General features: G+C 38.8%; 1 protein-coding gene across 1 annotated transcript in view; it reads left to right on the top strand.

Moving 5' to 3' along the window:
* The window catches only part of NELL2 (neural EGFL like 2), a 140,431-nt gene that overhangs the window by 100,699 nt on the left and 22,872 nt on the right, over window positions 1-16,860 (top strand). Inside the window, exons 14-15 of the mRNA XM_031589561.2 lie at window positions 2,643-2,765; window positions 4,790-4,885. Coding sequence (XP_031445421.2) covers window positions 2,643-2,765; window positions 4,790-4,885 — 219 coding nt within the window. The remainder of the gene's footprint in view (window positions 1-2,642; window positions 2,766-4,789; window positions 4,886-16,860) is intronic.

Raw genomic sequence — 16,860 nt, 5'->3', positions numbered from 1 at the left:
TGAAGTACTACGTGTAAATGGTTTTGACAGTGCTATTGAACCCAAGCTCAGATGAGGCAGGCTAACTGATCTGGGTGAAAGGTAAAACATCCCAATTCTTTTTTGATGACATTTTTTATTCCTATCATTTTAAAATGTCTGTTTCTGTACTTAGACTTCTGTGGCTGTGTAGTGGGCCCTCTTCTGCCCTGTAGGCAGACATCCTCCATGAGCTTTCTTGCAGATGGATATGAAACACTGAAGTTTCTCACAGCAAGTGGTGGAAACCAAGAATATTATCGTTGAATTCAGGCTCAGTTACTTACCTGATAGACAGTTAAATTTTGTTTTTTAAAAAGTTCATCTTAAAAGACTCCTTAGGTTTTCTTAGCCTACAGAGTAAATGTTATAAAGATACATTCAAAGGTGACAGTTATCTTTTTTTCTACAGAGGCCATACATCTGTGCATATGGTCTTTGAGGCCCAGGTACTGCAAAGTGGAGTCACCCGTGTTGTTAACACCTGGCTGTGCCGGAACACCATCAGCAAGCTCGCTTGGCATGGGTCCCTCATGGGCTTTCAGAGCTGTTCTGGGCTTAAAGCTGCTCCTCTTGGTGTCAGACCGTTCTCAGCTGCTTTTCTCTAATATACTCTTATTCACAGGAAAGAGCTGCTATGCATGCTGGGGATGCTGCTGCAACCCTAAGGCATGAGGTGGATGGTGGCATTTCTCATTGAGCATGATACTTAATTTGCCAAATGCAGTGATTTGAGCTGAGTTTACCAGTATGATGTATTGCTGTATATACCCCCCTCCCCCCCCCCCCCCGAGATCCCAGAATAATGTCTTTGCAAGATATTTTGGCCTGCTGAGTGCATAATGTTTCTTACATTTCCATAGCTATTTTCCTTTCATACGTTACATAAAACCTTTACAAATGAGAAAGCAGTGTATATTTTATATTTAAATGGCATATCACATATAAATAATATCATGATATTAACACAAACAAAGCCAGAATATGATTACAGCATAGATAATACTTTTAAACTCATTTGCATGAGCGTGACATTCTTTAATTTTATGACTGATCTAATATAAATACTACTTCAGCCAGCTTGAGAGGTTTCACTGCGGTGGGAGGTTGGAGTCGAATATCGTAACTGGATTTGAGGGGCTGGATCATTTGTGAACAATATCAGTTTTAGTTATTAATGCTGAGAACAAAGTAATTATTTCTCATGCTTCAGGGCAGAGGCCTGCAGCCTCAGCCTGGCTGTATCCAGTGGGGACTCAGTCCCTGTTTGGAAGAAGGACGTCAGGGTGGTGCTATAAAATAAGCAGAAAAACCCTAAACCAAAATAAAGCCAACTAAAGAACACTGTGAATTGTTTAAAACTGATTGTTTACATTTGGTGATTTTCCTCCTCTTAAACAATGGGTATTTGTTTTGCTATAGGACACTTTATGTCTACTGATGGATTAGGGATGTGCCATTCTGCCAGTTTTATACTCCTGTGGTTTATGTCCAGTATTAAATAGCAAATCGAATACTTCCATAGTGATTTGCAAGTGTTAACAAATTCATTTTCCTGACAGCCCTGTGGGATATGCGCAGACTTCAGTTCTTTATTATAAAGCAGAAGATTCAGAGCAGTGTGACATAGCCAAGACTAGGGAAGAAAGAGCATCTAGTTTCAGATTTAAGACTTGAGTTGTAGCCAGAACTGCCATAAGCCACACTAAGAAGATTTGCTAAAACCTGGATGGAATGGTGGCTATGAAAACCTCAAATGCAGACTAGTTCATGTGTGTTGATTCAAATTATGTAGCTTTATGTTCCCAAAACAGTTGATTTTACTGAAATTAAATTTTTGGGTACTCTGAAATTATTTATTTTTAGGTAAATACTGTTGATTTAAAGAAAATACGTGGAATAATTTCAGAAGATGGAAGCGTTTCATTCATGATGTCTACAGACTAAGATACTGCATGTTGAATATACTCAAGCAACTCTAGTGACATTTGGAAAAGATACTTCGAAGCATCTTGTTTTGAAATTGCATTTTCAATTTTTTTAAAGAACCACAAACTAAAACATTAAAATGTTCACCAACAGAAACACTTAAATCATGCTTCTTTTGTCCCTCACTCTGAGGAGCAGCCTGTCCTTTGTTTCCTGGTTATTTAGCTCAACTAAATAGTGAGTAGAGTACACACTGAAGTGAAGGAAAACAAGGACTACATTTTGAAGTCCTGACTTCTGCAAACTGTTCTTTGCAGCTTGGAGTGTGTGACTTGCACCATTGGTCATCTTTCTGAAGGAAATCCTATGAATCCCACACAGGATAAACCTGCATGTATAAATTATGCTGTAGAACTATCATATGGATCTTCAGTATGTTAGCCAGTTCTTTGACAGATGTTTACGAGAACCCTGTAGCCTATGTGAAAAGTGTAATGGTAGTTCTCTATTAATGAAAGTGGAGTTGTGCTCCAACACATTTCTCACATAGAATGATGTGTTAAAAACATATAACCTGGTTACCCCATTGTTTCATGTTGACATAGCCAAGTTATCACTAACTGCTACTTCTCTCTTATTAAAAAGCTTCTGTGTATTTTAAAACTTCAAGAACATCCCATTCTTTCATTTTCTAGAGCATGATGAGTGTGTAACAAACCAGCACAACTGTGATGAAAATGCGCTATGTTTCAACACCGTGGGTGGGCACAACTGTGTCTGCAAGCTGGGTTACACTGGAAATGGGACCGTGTGTAAAGGTAAGTGGCTGAGAATCTGGGGATTAAGCATTCCTTGAACTCAGTGAGGTGCTTTGCTAATGCAAATCTGTTGGCGTACCTTGAAGAAGACAGGCAAAATACTGGCTAGGCATTTAGGTCTTGCACTACTAGAAGATCTTCACAGGTAGATACACAGGGACCCCTGCATATGACTGAGTTCATAGTGATTTGAGGATGATGCACAGACCTGGTGGAGACACAATGCTGCTTTAACTTCTGTTGTATTTCACATCAGAAGGGATGACGCTATTGGGCCCAAGTCCCTGGGAGTCCTCAAACTCTTAACACAGGATGGAGAAAATACCTGGTAACAAAAGTAGTGCAACTGCAGGGAACTGGCTCAAATGTGAGAAGTGGTCTAACTGCAGCAATTGCATGCCAAGAGTTCCCACTTCATCTGTTAGGTGTCAGACTCCATGGAGCCTCAATTAGCATTGATAACAACACATAGATTCATTCTGCTGCTGTGTTATTAAGGCCAGTATTTCTTTAATTGCTAAGCTTGCTTATGATCTTAATTGTATTTTTTTCTTCACCTGAGCCACAGTATGATTCTTCTAAATATTGCTAACATAATGACCCATCTGTAAAAACATCTTAGCATAGTCAACTCCCAGCCAAATACAGAGAAAGAGGGAGATGTCAGTAAATGACCCCTTTTACACTGAGTTCGCTCCTCTGGGAATGGGAAACCCAAGTTAGCCTGAGGAGATTCAAACCACAGCTGCTCCTCCCAGAAGTGTCCTTGGTCTTTGAACTCACAGGTGAAGGTCTGTCAGTAATTGAGTTTTCTTTGGGTCGAAGACAAGGTGCATAACCCTATAGCATTTGTATTTCCTGGACAAGAGCTCTGAGTGCAGATCTTACATTTCAGAGGGCATGTGGTCCCACTGTGGCAGAAAAGTGCATTCTTCCTTTCTTCTTTTGTATTAAAAGAGAATGCAGGAGAAGTCTCAGATCCTATGTATTCCCAATTGGAAGGTGTCCTTCTCTGCAGCCCCAGCTTTGGTGCTGGTGTCCTTCAGGCAGAGCTGGATGTGTTTCCCATCCCTGAGGGCTGTGGCCTCCCTGCTCTGGGCTGTCTTGCACCAGCATCCATACAGGAGTCTCACCAAGAGTCTGAAGCTTCAGAACGGAGACCAGGAAGGCTCACATTCCTAATACCCATGTCTCAGATGGGGGTTCAGACCCCATCCTGTGGCTGCTTACAGATGCAGGGCTAGGCCCACTGCCCCCAAAGCTGCACACTTTGGGCTGTGCACTCAAGTCTTGTTTTCTGTTGTTTCATGTGAGCAGAGAATTGCTCATTCCATATTGCAGATCAGAGCAATTAAACAGCTGCTGTGTTGTATATCAGAACCAGTTGCATTTTTGTGCCTGCAGAGAGGTTTTTTCAGTGCATAACTATATCTGGAGAATGCTGAAATGCCTAAATATTCATAACTATATCTGGAGAATGCTGAATTGCCTAAATATGTGAGCGCAGCTTCACAGATTGCAGTGTACCAACAAACAAATCCAGGGATTGGCTTCAAATTGTAAATGGTAAATGTTTTTGAGTTTTTCAGAATCTCTGGAGGCAAATGACTATCTTCCAATCTAATCTCTGAATGATGGAGGAAGGTAGCCAGCTGATTCAGTGCTCATTTGTGCCTGTTATGCTCACGCTTTTATTTAGGATGCTAAGAACAGTGTTGCCCTAAGAAGAGTTCATTTGTAGAGAAGATGCTGCCCTTCACTGCTTCCTGGTGCATAGGAAGGAGTACATATGTAGGTTGTTGCCATCAGATGATTTACTCTAATCTCCTGTAGTTTGTCAGTCCACCTGGCAAATGAAGCAGGGGGGCTATAAACAATCTTTAGTGACCTCTGTCCTTCAGAGGAAGCAGCCTCTGAGCTCAGTGCTGTGAGGATTGTGCTCTGTCTCAGTCTGCCGGGGCTTGGGAACACCTGTGTGGATACTGAGGGTAATTTTGTTAATTCTTGTGCTTTTACTGTTTCAGCATTTTGCAAAGATGGTTGCCGGAATGGAGGAGCCTGTATTGCTTCCAATGTGTGTGCCTGCCCACAAGGCTTCACTGGCCCCAGCTGTGAGACTGGTAAGATTTTAATTGAATTTATAGCGAAGGAAATCCAGGAAGGATGCTGGAGGTAATCCAAGAATAAAGGAGAGTTTTAAGTGTATGCCCTAAAAGAGGAAGCTGCTGCTACAGTGTTACTCACTTTTCCTATATGCCTCCCAAGTGAATACGTTACTGGAGTTCTAATTAGAAACACATGGACTGCAAAAATGAGAACACGTATTAAGACATCTTGGGTTTTGATGTTTCATAATTAATAAGATTATTATAGACTTTCTTTTCACCTCAAATGGCCTTTACTGTCTCCTGTAAATGGACAACAACATCTAGAAATGAATTCCTATAACTAATTATTTCTGTGCTGCAAACATGCCTAGTTCAGTTGTAACCTTAAGTGGAGATTTCTGCATTAACTCAGCATTTTTTACTCAGCATAAGGCAGGTTTCACTTTTCCTGCTGCTTTTCCTTTCTCTTGCAGGCATTCCTTTCTCTCCTTGCTGTCCCTGAGGATGGTTGTACAACAAAGCCTTGTTTTAGAGCTTTATTTTTTAAGTCTTGGATCTACTCAAATTACAGCAGCAGGCACTTTGCCCAGCAGAAAATGTACAGTGTTAATACTTAGCATCTCAAGTGCCTGTAAATAATTTCTCAAAGTTCAAATGAATAATTTCAGCACTTTTATTTATTGCTACAGAATTTTTAATGCGTTCTAACAGTATGTGCCCTCAGGAGATAAAGGGAGAAAGCTCACTTAGATTAATTGGCTTCAATATGCCTAATAAAAGGGCAGTCTGCTGCCTATGATTGACTATTGTTGCCATTCTATATTGCCTTCAATAAATCTTCCAAGCAAAGGAAAGGAGGTCATCTGAGCAAGTATTGCTTTTGTCTGACTTGTAAACATGTCCAATTTAATGAAAAACACAGACTGATCTGAATTCTGTATTATCTGGTCCATTTGAGAGGTGAGAAATGTGATTGTTTTCATTCTGCTGTAGTTGAAAGGATATCGCCACAGTGCACAAGAGGGGTGCTGTGTGAAAAGCAGTGTTCTGACTGTTGATCTATTTCTAGAAAAATGTCAAAACGGCAAGTTTTCAAGTATTTTTTCACGTTTTCACAGCCTAGAAATAGTATGGTACAGGATATCAAGGTCTCTTCAATGTAACAGTGTTGTGCTTTTGCTTGGAACAGTTTGTTTACTAAGATAAGGCTCAAGTATTAAAGTTACTTTGTTTTAGTAATATTTGCTTCATCTGTTCCTTGCAGCATCCTGCTATTATCAACTAAGCATAACATCAATTGTTTCAAGGCCCAGATTCATCTTTTCCAGCTTTTATATCTACCTGAAGTATAGACTACAAACCTCCTTGCTTCAGTCTCTTTCTCTAGTCAAAATTAACATCTGCTATCAAATGGGAGATCTTCCTGGATTGTCTGAATTGCCCCCTGGAAGTCCTATTTCTGTTCCCTTTTTTAGAGAAAAACCCAGGGACACTGTTCCCAAAACAGAAGGTTCAAAGGCTGACCTAGATTTAGCTTCTGGATATTTAGACTCAAAGGCCCTTGCAGGGCAGCAAGGCTCTTGGCTTCACGGCTTTTTCTTTCATCAAGAAACTTGCAGGAGGGCAAGCAGTAGGGTTGGACGAGATCTGAATGTCTTCGTAAGCCTCATACTATATTTTCTGAATACCTGGTCTCAATATTTTTCAAAAGGTTATTATGCTAGTTTTGGTTCTGATACCTCTGAGCTAGTGATACTATTGCTATGATTTGGAGAAAGTTTGGTATCCCCAAACCAATTTTGTTGGTCAGTTTTGCAAGAAGAGACCACCGGTGGAAGTCCATTAGACATCTTATTTGTTGTTACTGGTGAAAAAAATCATGTTGGAGTTCATTCACAGGGGTACAAGTCTGGTCATCTCAGTTGGATTAATGTCCAAGAGTGGGATTAGAGTAAAATTATGCATAGATTCGAAACACATACAGTCTGAAATACATTCAGAGTGACAAATGGAAAAGATTTTGTGTTCTTTCTCATATTGCATTGCTAGAAATGTGCAGCTGTAGAGGAAAATCTGAGCTTCGGACAGCACACGTTCATTCCCAGTGAATGTGGCAGAATTTCCTGAAGGTAGTTTTTGTTAGGCTTGAAGTGATCAAGACATTCACACGATAAACAATTTATGCTGGAAGCTTCCCTTGTTGAACAGTCACTTTATCTCCAGAAGTGATATAAACTTTCGTAAGCAGACATCTTTAGTTGCAATCACATACAAGCAGGAAGGGGGACTGATGTAAAGATGCCAGATCTATTTTAAAATCACATATTACTTCTTTCTATTTATGACACATATTTAAAAACTGCTTGTTAAAGATTTTTGGCATTTTTAACTTAAAACATGTAGTGTAATGAAAATTGTCAGTAGCTGCTAAACCTATCTAACAGTTAATAGGAGATTGAGTCCACAACCCAGCAATAACCTAAAAAACACAATCACCAGTCCTTACTGTGTACTTCTACGAAAGATGATTTAGTAGATCATTTCTCAGAACTGCAGTGAGGATCTGGAGATGATAGTGTCCAATCCAGGCGCTCAAAGTAGGGTCAAATTGAATGGGTTTCTCACAGCTTTGTCTGGTTGGATTTTGAGTATCTTCAGGTTGGAGTTTTCATAACCTCTCTGGGGAACCAGTTCCAGCGTTATATCAGCCAGCTCTCCAGGTATTGTCTCAATAGCGTGAAAAAGAGTAATGCTCTTCCTAGTGCTGTTGATCTTCTCTTCCACAAGGGTAGATAGTCAGCTCATATTAAACTTGGTTTAGTGCCTCATCCCTTTCCACATCCTTTCCAAACCCCAGCTCTGCACATATATTCCCTCTCTGTTCTTCTCAAAGCCTGAGAAGGATGATGTCCTTTCCCATTTATTGCCTATGGAGCCAGACTTGAATGTTATAGGACAGGCCATTGACCTAGAACAGGATGAAACCTGAACTGAAATGGCTGGGATTACTGGTATCCCAGAGCCAGCTTAAATATTTAACAAGGCTGTTTGGCAAAAGACTTGACCTGCTTCCTGGTGCTCTTGTTAGCTGGGGACATACTCTATTCCACTGTTCATCTATCAAAGCTGCATTTGGGAGCAGCTTGTGGTAAGGGATCAGACCCTTTGGCACTGGTTCCAGTGAACAGCTGATGAACTGGCTGTGGCTGTTGACATGGAAGCTAAAAGATACAAACTGGAAGTTGAGTTGGGCCTACTGGTGATGTGACTGACAGCTCTCTGAGCCTCCCAACAGAGGCGGAGAAGCAGAAGCAGGGACTGGGCACAGTGAGTAGGAAGCAAATTGCCTGCTTCTGATGGGAGAGTTCAGAAATTTTCTGATGAAATTATCCTGACATTGAAATGTGGCTTTAGGGCATGCCTATTCACCCAGAGTACTAAGCAGCTTTCCTGATTCGGGTAGAGTAGTACCAGAAGTTTGCACATGTTCACAGGCATAGCTGTAATTCTTTTCACCTGTCAGCTACCATGAAAAGGGTCTGTCAAATTCCCAAACACATTGCAGCTTTTGCAAAGAAGCAAAGCTTTGTGTAACTAAGTGCTGTAATGGGCATTGCATTTCATAAAGTTTCCTACTTCCAAATGGTTCTTCAGGGGTGTCAGCAAGAACCACTGTGCTCTTCATAATATGAGAATGAGCATCACTTAGTACTTTCAGTCAGACATTGTTTTCATGAGAAGTATTCACTCTGAAGTGCCTTGCAGCTAACAGAGCTGTTGCAATGCTTTAGATTTTTCCCTGCAAGCCTTTTAGATTAACTGTGGCCTGTGCCTTGTTGAAAATGGATCAGTGGAATAAGAAGACAGAAGTAAGAATCATGTGCAGATACATCAACATCCAGCACTACTTCTTGTTGCTTTAGCTGGTAACAGGACATCAAAATGAGACTTTGGAGAAGTCTTTTTTCTCTTCCCATAGGAAGCAGCTTTAAGCATCATTAACACTGGGGATGCATTTGTTGGCTTGTATAATTGTTAAAAGATTTTCAAGTCTTACAAGGCATAGGAGTAGTTAAACTAGTAAAGCACAGTCTTCTGCAGTGTGGAAAGCTGAGACTACCCAGGGAATCTCAAAACATTTCTACCAGTTAAATTTGTTCAAAATACCTTACAATGCCCTCCCGCTTGATTGTAAAATTATGAATTCTTCAGTAGACATTTTTAAATGCTGTTTTAAATTGTGTTTGAACATTGCTTTATTTCAGAATCCAGCATAGGACAATTTTGTTAGATTGCCTTGATGGTACTGTAACTCCCTTTTAATTTGATGAACAGTGAATTTGTTTGGCTATATGTGCATATATACAAGATTACTGCATTTTTGCTGTTTGTCAGCTTTTCTTTTGAGTTCCTACATTCATTTTGTGCTTTGAGTATTCCCCTGGTCCTTTTTTAATTATGCATGAGATCAAATAGCAGAGTTTTACTACTAGTAGTGTTTTGATGTAGTTTTTGTAACAAGTTGGTTGGAAGTATATGGCTTCTTTATGGACCTTTGGCTGTGGCTTACATTTCTTGATAACAAACTTTCTTTGGACATCAAAGGAATCATATCCACCTGTTATTAAATATGCCATGGCAAACTGCTGAAATAAACTGGCACACAAAGCTGTTATGTTTAAAAGGACATGCTGAGAAAAAAAAATTAACTTACATTCTGTACGTTTTCTCAGCCCTATACTAATACTGGTGGTGTAATTAAATGCATAACTGAAGTTATGAAAAAATGGGCAGCATAAGATACATGAGCTCACTCCCTTTTATCAGATCTCCTATCAGAAATAGCCAATTTTAGGAAAGTATATTATTTGGCTCTTCTCTATACTTTTTTCACATGTGGAAAGCTCAAACAAAAATAGAAAAAGTACCTCATGAAGAAGGAAAAAGACTTTGGTGTAGCTAAAAAAAAAGTCAAGACTTTGTCCCTAGCATGTAGTTCCAAATACTAAAATGCAGCTTAAGTGGAATGGTTGCTATTGATCAGATTTGGTTTTTTTTGTTGTTGTTTTGTTTTGTGTCGCTTTCTATATAAGCTAAATAATTAGCATGTATGACTGTTACACTTCTTAGCAAATCCAAATTAACTTGTTCATGTGCACCAGCAATGATAGTAGGAGGATTCAGATTTTTGAAGGCTATTATTATTTCATTTCCAAAGGAAGCTTGTGAAAATCTTATAGTTCTGACATTCTGGTGGATAGGAAAATAGTTTTGAATGTATTGGAATATAAGGCACTGCCAAAGTAATCAGGAAACTTCTTAACTTTGTTGATTTTGCAAAAAAAAAAAAAAGATGAAGTATAATAGTACTTTCCACATCATATGAGAATTGTTTCCATTTAAGCCCTTGATCCTTGGTGTTCAGCTAAAACAACTTCAATCAGCTTGTGGCCAGGTAGGCTCTGAAGCTAAAGCTGTGACAAAATGGCATTTGAAGCCCACAGAGCATTGAACTAATTCTGAACGAACTGGGATTACTTTTGGCAGAACTCTTAAAAATTCTTGGCCCCAGTCTAGTAAAAACTGTCTGTAAGCTCTGAAAGTACTGTAGTAAAGAAACTGTCATAGCTCAGGAACCTGCCTTTTGCTTAGTTTTATTTTTAAATTGAAATTTTTAATTACTGATTGTAGGATTGGGGTTTACAACAAGAATACTAAAAGGCTCAGATTCATGCTGGATGCGTGCAAGGTTCTGCAAAAATCTCAAGTAATAAAGAGTGCCTTTAAAGAGTTCACAGTCCAGCCAGGGAAAGCTGTTTGTTTGCCAGGACAAATTGCTTGCTTGCTTGAGTCCTGCTGTCTGGAGGATTCAGGCTCTCCTTTTTGGAGAGGCTCCCAGGTATGAGATTGAGAACTTTCAGGGTGCTTTCAGCAAGCAGTGTTTAAATAAAATTCAAGTGCTGAGTTCAACTTGCAGAAATACAGAAATGTTGGGTTAACCTACCACGGATAAAATTTTTAAAAGCAATTAGTACATGAGCCTAGTTGAAGTGTAAAATGTCAATAGAATCCAGTGTACAGGGAATGGGGAATTCATCATACTCCAAAAGTCAGGCCTCTTAGAGTCGTTCAAGTCTCGTATTTGAACTGAAGTCATTTTTAAAGTTCATAAACTACTCAAAGTTGATCCTTGATGCAAGCCTGCCTAAAATAATAAAAATCACCCAGAACAAATCCCAAAGAAGACAAATTGTGGAGTCAGGCAGGTGAGATCCAGCTGATCTTCTGGGCTGCATACTGCTGTTGGCACCGCAGCTGTGTGAGCTGGTGGTGGCAGGTCCCCATACAGCCCAGGCACCTGACTGGGATGAGGTGAGTGAGGAGGGATGCTGGATATGTTGTGTCCCCCTCATTGTTGGGTTTAGAGGCACGTACATCCTGGCTCTGAGTGGTCACTGCTACTTATCATCCTTGAGTTATTGTGAGTGGTCCTGATTGTTTTAATAAATCTCCTGACATCCTGATCTATGGAAGCTGTGTCTTTTTGGCCGTGGCTGAAACATAGCTGCAGACGTGAAGTTCTCAGTATCATGTTTAAGTGATTTAACTTATACTTGTGACAGCAAATATCTAACTGTATGTTCTATCTCAGGATCTGACTCTGAATTAAGAACCATTCTGAATTACTGCACGCACCTGCATTTAATTAATATTTTCTGTAGTTTTCATTTCAGCAGAAAGAGACAGGATGCAGATGCTAAAAATAATGAAATGATTTTGCTGAGGATGCTGAAACATCTTGCTTTATAACTTGCATCTTTGCTACTTAAAACCATTACCCAGCTCCCACAGGCTGGGTAATGAGTGGTCTGCTGTGTAGGCTTGGCCTTCTCAAAGATGGTTTTTGCATGTGAATTACTTATTGCAGAGACAAGAATAATGATCTTTGAGCAATCCTTGGTTTATCAAGATAATGCAAATTACTAGTCTGTTCAGTGATGCTAAACCTTACTCTGTGTTATTCCATTTTAAATGCTCACTTACTGTAGGAAAAGCAGATCATAACATGATGGCCCAAATTAGGGGAATCATTAATTTCTATGTCTGCTTTAAGCATAACAGCTAAATCTACTTTAGAAAACTGTTACTATGATAATTCTCAATGCCTTCCACTCACTTCCCTTTTTCTTTTCTCTTGCCTCAATTTCACGTAAATTGTTTGTTGTAACGGTAATTCTCTGAAAATGAACTTCCACATTGCTTGCTTTTTATTGTTTGATTAGAGTGTAATATATTGATCTACTTCTGACTAATGATTAATAAGAAGAAATACCTTCATTAACAACAGACTGACTGTTCCAGGCAGATGGGACTCGTGTGCACTCCATCAAATCTGAAGTTCCTAGAAAGCCTCTGAAAGGTCTTATTTGGTGCTCTGGAGCAGAGTGCAAAGTGACTTTTGGTTCCTATATTTTTGTCCTACACTCCTGTGATATACTTTTCATAAACTTAGGAGGTTGGAAGCCATCATATTCACAGCATCTATTCTGTCCAGTAGCTTTGTTCATATGATACGTCTGGTAAAACAAAGAAAAAAGGCAAATGTGACCTCGATAGTTGACTGGGCAGGAGCTGGAGGTGGTTCTGAGATGACAGGCTGAAGATATATGAGTATTACTGAAAGTCCCTTAGAGTTCTGTTTATCTAATAGAATCATAGAATCGTAGAACTCAAATTTGAGTTAAATGAAGTTGAGTATAAATAAATAAGCAATTTATTTATACTCCTCATCTGTTTTGGTTTCTAGGTAAACCTGATAAAAATAACTGTTTTCCTAACTGATCTTCTTCCTCATGCTTTCATCTCACCAAAACTGGGCCTTGTATTGAGCTGATACAAATTAATACCGTTCTTTTGACATATAAACTGCTGTGCTATTTTGATGAGCCGCGTGCCTGATCTTTCATCTTTGCACATGATCCACTTTTGCTGACTTATTTCTGTGAAGTAACAATAATAACTGTTGTTTATAATGAGTCATTCTAAAATGTCCATTTGGACTGATTCATTGTTGCCATTGATGATCAAGACTGTTTGACCATGGTATCTCTGACCAAGACTAAGAAAAACAAGGACCGTGAAACGTATTGGTGAATTAGAAATGCTTTAATATATTCTTGAAGTCAGGCCTTGGGTGAGCAGGCATCCTATTAGTGTTTAGCTGGAGGAACTATAACATGCAGTATGTTCATATCTTTATTCATAAATCATCTGCCTCCTCCACAACTAATTATGATTCTAAGTGAATAGCTGCCCAGTCCAAAATGCATGAAAACAAAACAAGCTGTTACTAATGCTTTTACCTCTAAGAGGTAACGAATACACTATGCTTTAATAAAAGTCAAGATAAGGATGATTTCTAAAAAAGACTGCACCCTCATGAGGATCTCGAGTGTTATGCATTTGTATAATCTTTTTAGATGTGTTTGCGAAAAATTTGTTGAGATTATCTAACTTAAAGTCACTGCAAAACATCTGATATATTACATCTTAAGGAACTGTGGGCACTAAATAGGGAAACACTGCAGTCTCTCTTTTTTTTAATTGAGCAAAAGCAGAATGACAAGAATGTACACTGTCAGTAACTAAGTAGAGGCAAAGGCTTTAACTCTCTTCTGACTGTACCTCTCTTTTAGCTGGCATCTTCTCAAACACTGAAGTCCTGTGGAGGTAGGGCAGAGAGCAGCATGCAGGATACATGATGCAGCATCTGATTCGCTCACAGGGCTTTTAAGAGGCAAAAGACAGGTCCCTCTCTCCCTCTAAAACATACTCAAATGAAGAGGTGAAGGTTGAAGGAAGGGGTCAGAGTTGATCCAGACACAAGATGAAAACTTGCAGACAAATTACGTTCTGTGAGAAGAGCCTCCCAAATTTGTTGGGAATATTTATCAGTTGGGAATTCAGTAAACAGTAAACACAATATAAGGTCTTAGCAATAACCTGGTAGGTAATAGGTTACAAATGCAGGTTGTCAGGGCTGTGATCACCTCTCTGTCCCCTTTGACTTGTCTGAGATTTCTCTTATGCACATAAATTCATATAACGAGTGTAAACTGGCTAAAGTTTCCTTTTCCTCCCCTGACCCAAAAGTACTCAAAAGATCATTTTCAGAGAGAGCAAGAAAAACTTGCACAGAGTTTCTACCGAGGCTCTTCTCCAAGAAAATCAACATGCAATTATTTTCCTCATGGAAAAAAAAAATAATGGATTTGAAGGATTTTATTCTTAAAGAGTTTATGAATTTTGAGCATGTAACATTTACAGAATAAGAGCAAATTCAGATTGAGAAAGTACTGTCACCAGAAAGAAAAATTATACGGCATATTTCATACAGATCTATCAAAGGATTAACGAACGTCAGCTGAATTGTTATTATAATTAATAATTCCAACAAATTTCAGCTAACTGTGTGCTAATAAAAGCTGAATCTTCATATTCATAAACAGGTTGGCCTTTCTTATAGCTCCTGCTCCCTGGTGTGGGGCTGTTCCCCAAATATCATTCCCTGTACAAGAAAAAGCAGAGAGCTGGTACAAGTGCTTTCTCCCCATTTTACAGATGTGGAAGTCAAGACACGTGGGGAAAGTTGAATAGGTGACAAAGCTTGCATAAAAAGGCAGTGGCAGATGTCTGGATAAGACGTAGGTCATCTCATTTCTGCTCCTTTACTCAAATATGTCAACATCTGAAAGAAGACAGGCTTTTTTTTTTTTTTCACTATATTTTTACAAAGAGGGAGTGCAGCCAATTCTGGAGAATATAATTTTTTTTTTTTTTGGCTTTCAAAAAAGACATATTCTAAAATTGCTAGCTCATTAAATTGCAGGGAAAAAAAGGTTAAAAAGTTGTCTGTGAGAATAAACAAATGAGATCTGCAGCAAGCTAGCAGAAAAGCTTGTGTTCTGCAAATGAAATGTACTTTACTTGACTGCTGTGTCAGGAAGGAAAGTCACACTGGTCCCATTTACCAGCTGATTTTTGTCTTGGTTATGAAAAATCAGCTCATAAACAGTGAGGCATTGGCTGGTGACTTTAGAAGGTTGGAAAGCTTTTCTTTGTTTCACATTTTTGCTTAGATTCATTCACAGAGTACCTCTTTGACAGAAATAAAATAAAATGCCCATATTGGGTTCAGTGAACATTCTGGATTGAGGAATGAACCCTACTTACCTCGCTCTTTCTGTTTTGTAGTCTAAGATGCTTTGCTGTTTTTTTCCTTCTGTATCTTTTTCTTCCTTCATCTTCCTTGCCTGACACACTTTCTTGGGTGTATATAATTTCTTTCATGCCTCAGAGTTCCTGTCAGTTTTAAATAACAAAAGACGTTTTTTTTTTCTCTTCTAGAGCCAAATATGAATACTTATATTTATATTTTCTTTAGTCTCTTGAAACACTACAATCCTGTCTGTAGCAGCTTAAAAAACTGAGAGACTTGGAAAAGAAAGTGCTACAAAAAAAGATTTGAGGAGACAGGAAGTTTTGTTCTTTATTAAAAACATCAAAATGTATCCACTACTTAGCTATTACTTCTGCAGAAAAGAACCTTCCTTACAAAATATGAAACCTAAAATTTCAATTAGGTTCTTAAAATACAATGATCTATAAATAGAATATGAATAGTTCAGCTGGGCAGCATTATAATAGAATGTCCTTCTGTTATACAAGGGAAATGGAGATAGCCTTCATAATTCACTGTAGGGTCTCTCTTTTATGAATTACGAGACATTTAACTATTAGTGGAATTAAAATCTATTATAGTGCCAGTCATTGCACCATACCCTTGTTCGGAGCCCTTCCTCTTGCTGTCAGCATGAGGGAGTGTGCAATCTCTGCAGACATATTGCAATGATATGTGTATAGCCCAAGCAAAGAAAAGGCTTTTTTCTTTTTTCTCTGCTGTGGTTCAGCAGTTGTGTACAGTTTCTACTTGATTTGATGCTGCATGAGCAGCAATGTAAATTAGTGGTCATGAGTATGTGAACTGTGAATCATGTTAACAAGTCACGGGCAAGGAGATGAAAGGAATAATGTTTTAAAATTATGAACCTTTCTAAAGGGTAGAAGACTCAGCAGAAGACCAGTTTCAGATCAGGGTGTTAGATCAAGCCCTAGCCAAAATTTTGTGTTGAACTGAACTGAATCATTGGAAAATTACTATAATTCATACCAGAGCTGAACCCAAACAAAGCTGAGAACGTGCTGGTTGAATCCTTGGTTCAAACGTATAGAATGAGTTCTTACAACTCACCGTTACGACTGAGAAAACTGAAGATCTTCACAGTGCCTGCAGAGACTTCGCACCTTTAAGAAAGAAAGAACATCTGGCTAAACTAGATCTTTCTTGGGACAAATTAATCTAGCCCTTTAGTATCCAGAAACCAACATGTTTAGGGAGTAGCATGAGTGTTAGTCCAGTTCCTCACATTTGCAAACAGAGCTGCAGCACCTCCAAACATTAGTATGCATCTGAAGTAGCTTTGTCATTGTATGTCAAGACACAGAAGTGCTTTTTCTATCTTTTTGAAGTAGGGGAAAAAAGGGAAATTGAAGTGTTTATTACAGTTAAGGTGCTGTTGTGAGAATTATGGACAAAGTGAAAGCAACCTCACACTACCATCAATGTCTAAGAATAGGAACCCCACACCTCTCTGACTTTACCCTTACTTTCTAATGGGGATTACACAATTGGTTTCACAGAATCTCATAGAAAAATACATTCTCTTTTTTAACTATTCATGCATGCACCTAGTTCATCATGGCTAATTAGGTGTTCTGAATTATCATCTTCATTTGCTACAAATGTCACATCTTTTGATGATATTGGATGTTAAATGAGTAACTGTCATAGTCTCAGTTATCTGTGGGGCCTGTGATTGATCAATTTTTGACAACAAGGAATTGTTAACAGGGCTGCATGGTGAAGC

The sequence above is a fragment of the Phasianus colchicus genome, chromosome 1, assembly GCF_987193195.1.
Source record: "Phasianus colchicus chromosome 1, bPhaCol1.hap1.1, whole genome shotgun sequence".
NCBI classification, from domain to species: Eukaryota; Metazoa; Chordata; class Aves; order Galliformes; family Phasianidae; genus Phasianus; species Phasianus colchicus.
This window is presented reverse-complemented; position numbering and strand designations above follow the sequence as displayed.